At 48.8% G+C, this 6,000-nt stretch overlaps 1 protein-coding gene across 7 annotated transcripts in view; it reads left to right on the top strand.

The window, feature by feature from the left end:
- The first annotated feature begins 3,856 nt into the window (after positions 1–3,856).
- MEAF6 (MYST/Esa1 associated factor 6) overlaps positions 3,857–6,000 on the top strand; it is a 34,843-nt gene continuing 32,699 nt past the window's right edge. For all 7 annotated transcript variants that reach the window (XR_003118943.1, XR_003118940.1, XM_025381368.1 and 4 more), the window contains exons 1-2: positions 3,857–4,264; positions 5,389–5,504. Coding sequence is in view for 5 of the 7 variants with exons in the window: in XM_025381368.1 (XP_025237153.1) it covers positions 4,175–4,264; positions 5,389–5,504 (206 nt within the window). In the remaining 2 variants the exon portion in view is untranslated. The remainder of the gene's footprint in view (positions 4,265–5,388; positions 5,505–6,000) is intronic.

Below are 6,000 nucleotides of genomic sequence, written 5' to 3'. Positions count from 1 at the left end.
CAAAAAAAAAAAAAAAAAAAAAAAAAAGAAAATATCCACAGGTAACAGTTATGGGAATAAGTGAAATGGGAGTTATTTAGAAGACCAAGTAGAAGTTTCAGAAATGAAAAGTATAATAACTGTAAACCCATCAATCAGTGACTTTAACAGCAGATTAGTGCAGCTTCAGGGAGAATTAGTGAACTAATAGAACTAATGGATAAGAATAAATTATCTATCCATATTCTTTTTTTTTTTTTTTTTTTGAGACGGAGTTTCTCTCTTTTTGCCCAGAGTGCAATGGCACGATCTCGGCTCAATGCACCCTCCGCCTCCGGGGTTCAAGCAATTCTTCTGCCTCAGCCTCCTGAGTAGCTGGGACTACAGGCGTGCACCACCATGCCTGGCTAATTTTTGTATTTTTAGTAGAGACGGGATTTCTCCATGTCTCGAACTCCCGACCTCAGGTGATCCACCCGCCTCGGCCTCCCAAAGTGCTGGTAATACAGACATGAGCTACCGCACTTGGCCTCATTTTCTTTTTTTTGAAACGGAGTTTCGCTCTTTTTGCCCAAGCTGAAGTGCAATGGTGTGATCTTGGCTCACTGCAACCTCTGACTCCCAGGTTCAAGTGATTCTCCTGCCTTAGCTTCCCATGTAGCTGGGATTACAGGTACGCGCCACCACGCCCGGCTAATTTTTGTATTTTTAGTAGAGACAGAGTTTTACCATGTTGCCCAGGCTGGTCTTAAACTCCTGACATCAGGTGATCTGTTCGCCTCGGCCTCCCAAAGTGTTGTGATTACAGGCACTACAGGCGTGAACCACCGCCTGGCCTTTTTTTTTTTTCTGTCGCCCAGGCTGAAGTGCAGTGGTGCAATCCCAGCTCACTGCAACCTCCACCTCCTGGGTTCAAGCGATTCTCCTGCCTCAGCCTCCCAAGTAGCTGGGATTACAGGCGCCCACCACCCTGCCCTGCTAATTTTTGTATTTTTAATAGAGACAGGGTTTCACCATGTTGACTGGCCTGATCTCAAACGCCTGACCTCAGGCAATCCACTTGCCTCGGCCTCCCAAAGTGCTGGGATTACAGGTGTGGACCACCATGCCCGGCCTATGCACATTAATTTAACTTAGATGAATGGACCAATTCCTTGAAAACTATAAACTACCTTGTTATGGCTTGGATGTTTTGTTTCCTCCAAATCTCATGCTGAAAGTGGTCCCCAGTGTTGGAGGTGGGGCCTGGTGGGAGGGATTTAGGTTATGGGGGTGGATTCCTCATGAGGGGCTTAGTGCTTTCCCCACAGTAACGAGTTCCTACAAGATCTGGTTGTTAAAAAGCGCCTGGAACTTCCTCTTCTCTCTCTTGCTCCCTCTCTTGCCATGTGACACACTGGTTCCCCTTCACTCTTGGCCATGGTTGTAAATTTCCTGAGGCCCTCACCTAGAAGTGTGCACAACTATGAGCCAAATATGTCTCTTTATAACACAGTCTCAGGTATTCCTTTATAGCAATGCAGAACAAACTAATACAGGAAATTGGGATGGGAGGAGTGGGGGATTGCTATAAAGATACCTGAAGATGTGGAAGCGGCTTTGGAACTGGGTAACAGAGAGGGTTTGGAAGAGTCTGAAGGGCTCAGAAGAAGTCAGGGATACAAAGAAAAGTTTGGAACTTTGGATGGTGGGTACTGGTCACAGTGAGCTGAGATTATGCCATTGCACTCTGTGACAAGAGCGAAATTCTGTCTCAAAAAAAAGAAAAAGAAATATTGTAAAGAAATGCATAGATAGTTTGGCAGTTCTTTTTTAATATGAAGCTGGATTTAGTGTGAAGCCAAATTTCACATCCGTGCTTGCATTGCTTCACACTATGTTTACTGTTTTGCATGGATAGTGCTGGCACTGGAGTACTTATTGGTCATGTGCCTAGAGTGAATTTCTTGATTTTGCAGGATCTTTGGTGATATTGGTGGACTTAAGGATATTGAATTGTGTATTAGGAATAAAATATTCATTATGTCAAGTTTTGGGGGGCTCTGGGTAACACTGTAGCCTCCAGGGTAGATTGAGTAGGAAAAATTTAGGGTTGGTTTCCTGTTTGTTTTTGTTTCTAATTTTCATTCATTTGCTGTTTATTCTCCTCTGGGCCTTGCTTGTATATGCATCTATCTATCTATCTATCTATCTATCTATCTATCTATCTATCTATCTATCTATCTATCTATCTATCTATCTTTTCTTGGCCTTTTGGCTAAGATCAAGTGTGTATTCATATATATAAAGCCATGATTTTTTTTTAAATTTTAGTTTCTATTGGAAGGCTTTTATTTGGTTTTGTGAATAGTTACTTTGCTTCCCATGCGTTTCTAGCAGGTCATCATTTGTTCAGGCCCCCAGGAATTGATGGAGCACACCAGCTTGTCTCGCTGTGTCCCCCAGGCTGGAATGCAGTGGCCCAGTCTCCGCTCACTGCAAGCTCCGCCTCCCGGGTTCACACCATTCTCCTGCCTCAGCCACCTGAGTAGCTGGGACTACAGGCGCCCGCCACCACGCCCAGCTAATTGTTTATTTATTTATTTTTTTTAGTAGAGACAGGGTTTCACCGTGTTAGCCAGGATGGTCTTGATCTCCTGATCTTGTGATCTGCCCATCTCGGCCTCCCAAAGTACTGGGACTGCAGGTATGAGCCACCACGCCCGGCATGCATTCCTCTTAAAACAGGGAACAAGTGAAGGATGTTTAATGTTATCATTTTTATTTAACAGACTACTGGAAGTCTGCACAATAAGGAAGAAAAAAAAAAAAGAAGCCAGCTTAGAAAGAAAAAAAACCGCCCCATTTGCAGATGAAATTATTATCTATGTAAAAAATTCCAAGGAATCTATACAAAACCCCCCTAAAATTAGTAAGGAAGTTCAGCAAGATGGCAGGTTACAAGATCCGCACACGAAACCAGTTATTCAGAATGCAGCACAGAGGGACAAAAAGATGGAAAATATAGACGGTAGGTTAAAAATAAAGGTTTCTTATGTTCGAGTTCCAGAAAGAGAGAGAATATGAGACAGGCATCTGAAGAAAAATGACTGCGATTTCCCAAAACTGGTGAAAGATACCAACCCACAGATTATAGAAATCCAAAGACTTCCAAGCAAGAAACGAAACAAAAAGAAAAAATATCCTACTTAGACTTATGATAGCGAAATTGCAGAAGAGTGAAAGATGGAGAGCTGAGGAGGGAGAAATCAACAGGGGCCAAGTGAAAACAACGTCTACACCTTGGACTTAACGACAAAAGCGAATTCGTACTTGCAGAGTCATTGGCACCTGCCAAACCCCTTACACACATTAGCTGATTTACTCCTCACAGCAACTGTATTAAGTAGATTCTATCACTGCTTTCATTTTACGGATGAGGGAGTTGAGATTTGGTTATTTACCCAAAGGGGCACACTTTATCGATGTAGCGATAGGATTTTGAACAAGGTAGTTCTCGCTCCAGTTTTGTGCGCTTAACCACTACACATACTTGTTTCTCCAAAGGGCAATGGGAAAATGGGAAGCCACTGAAAGGCTTTAAACAGGGAAGTGATAACATTTGTTTCTGGAAGATTCCGGCACCACTGTGGATAGTGGATTAAATGGGGCTAAAGGTGGAAATAAAGAAGCTGTTGGAATAACGTAGCCCCAAACAGGGAGGGCCTGAATGAACTAACAAGGTGGCAAAAGGCGCAGGCACAAGCAAATGGATTCGCGAGCTCTTCCGGAGTCGAATCCACAGGGCTTGACCTGGTATCGCGTTTTACTCCGGGTGCAGAGTGAGGAAAACCGGGTTTCTGACGCAGGCAATTGCGGTGGATAGTGAAAGTCATTCACTGAAGTGGACTGAGGCGGGATGCACAGGAGACTCGGAGGCCTGAGGACGAGCTAGGCTTTGGACACGGTAGATTTGTGGCGTCTGTAAAGCCCGCGGCCAGCCGAGGGGCAGGAAACGGCGTAAAGGGCAGAGCAGAAGCCGCGTCTCTGGGACCTCTCCGAGAAGGATCTTCCAGAGTCCCGGCCGCAGAGCACCTCTGCGCGGCGCTGCACGCGTCTCCGGAAGCCGCGCGCGCAGGCGCAGTGCGGGGGGCGCCCCCTGGCGGCGCAGGGACCGCCCCCAACCTCGCGCCGCCGCCGCCCGCCTCAGCCCAACATGGCGATGCACAACAAGGCGGCGCCGCCGCAGATCCCGGACACCCGGCGGGAGCTGGCGGAGCTCGTGAAGCGGAAGCAGGAGTTGGCGGTGAGGGGCTAGGACCGGGGTTGCCCGGCATGGGGCTCCGCGCCCGCCCCGCCTCCAGGCCCCAAGCCCGGCCGCGCCAGGCCGTTCGTTACTCCGGGGGCGCGGCGCGGCGGGCTGGGTGCTCGGCGGCCTGAGGCCGGGTGCGCATTCTGCGGCCCGCCGGCGGTTCAGCTTCCCGGCTGTGCGAATCCGGAGCCGGGAGAGAGCTGGGAGCGCGGGAGGGGGAGGGGCAGCGGCAGCCGCAGGAGGGGGCGTGGAGGGAGGACGGTGCCGGGGCTCGGGACTCGGGGAGAGGGCGCTAGGAAGGGCGAGCGTCCATTAGCCGCGGGGGTGGGCGAGGCGGGCGAGTCCGTGATCTTTGCGGGGTGGGGGTGGGGAAGGAGGCTAGTGTGGGAGGGGGACCGAGTCACCCTGTCTGGACTTTGGAGGATGGTGGGGAGCGTGTTCTTTTTGGTACTAGTAGTAGATCCGTTGAATGGAGGCTTTTGATAGACAGGGTTGTGATGTGTTTGGGAATATCTAGAAGGTGACAGGCGAGGGAGAAGAACACATTCTGGAGAATTCGGAATTGTGACAGGCAGCCAAGGCCCAATGCACCCTGGTGGCTAAGCTCTTCCTGCCCCCGCGTCTCGGCTTGGGCACCCCGGAGGCCCCTCTCACCTGAAGCTGCCCTTCCAGGTTTCCATAGCAACTAGCAGCCCGGTGCCAGCGGCCTCTCTGAGCCTGCGGGGAGGGGAGCGAGTTGACGCTGAAAGGCTGCTCACCCTTCCCTCTCCTGGTAGCGATACCTTTTGTGCGTGGGAGTGGACATCGCACAAGTTCTGCGTTAGCCTGGGTTCTTGACTCCTGGTTTCCGTGAATCCTCTAAAGTATATGCAAAATTTCGCGTGTGTGTGTATTTTTCTGGGGACATGCTTTATACATTCAGAGGTCCATCACACCCAAAGGTCTAGACTGTCTTAGTCCTAAATGGCTGCTCCTCCCCATATCATCCATCTCTCCATAGGGTGATTTAGTGTGGACAAGCTTGCGTTTACAAATCTAATATCAGGATTTCATTTTGGTCAGACTTAAGTGTTTGCATTTAAAAGGCATTATTCATGTCCTTGTTTTTCATCTCTCAGGAAACACTGGCAAACTTGGAGCGACAGATCTATGCTTTTGAGGGAAGCTACCTGGAAGACACTCAGATGTATGGCAATATTATTCGTGGCTGGGATCGGTATCTGACCAACCAAAAGTGAGTGTCGAAAGCCTGTAGTGTTCCTATTGTGTTCCTATTGTGTATGTTTGTAGGACTGTAGGCTCTTAGTAGCAAGTTTGCTAGAGGCAGTAGTAAAGTGGTGGTGTGGTCTGGACTTGAACTCTTGGACTCTGGCAAGACAGATGTGAGTAGCTGGGATTACAGGCGCATGCCACCATGGCTGGCTAATTTTTTTATTTTTAGTAGAGACCAGGTTTCTCCATGTTGGCCCATCTGGTCTTGAACTCCTGACCTCAGATGATCTGCTGCCTTGGCCTCCCAAAGTGCTGGGATTATAGGTGTGAGCCACCATGCCTGGCCACTTTTCTTTTTTCTAAGAGACAGGGTCTCATGCTGTTGTCCAGGCTGGAGTGCAGTAGCACAATCTTAGCTCACTGCAGCCTCAAACTCCCGGGCTGAAATGATCCTCCCACCTCAGCCTCTCAGTTAGCTGGGACTACAGGCACACAATACTGCACCTGACTAATTAAAA

Source organism: Theropithecus gelada, chromosome 1 (genome assembly GCF_003255815.1).
Source record: "Theropithecus gelada isolate Dixy chromosome 1, Tgel_1.0, whole genome shotgun sequence".
Lineage (NCBI taxonomy): Eukaryota > Metazoa > Chordata > Mammalia > Primates > Cercopithecidae > Theropithecus > Theropithecus gelada.
Note: the sequence above shows the minus strand (reverse complement) of the source record. Positions and strands in the feature narration are given on the sequence as shown.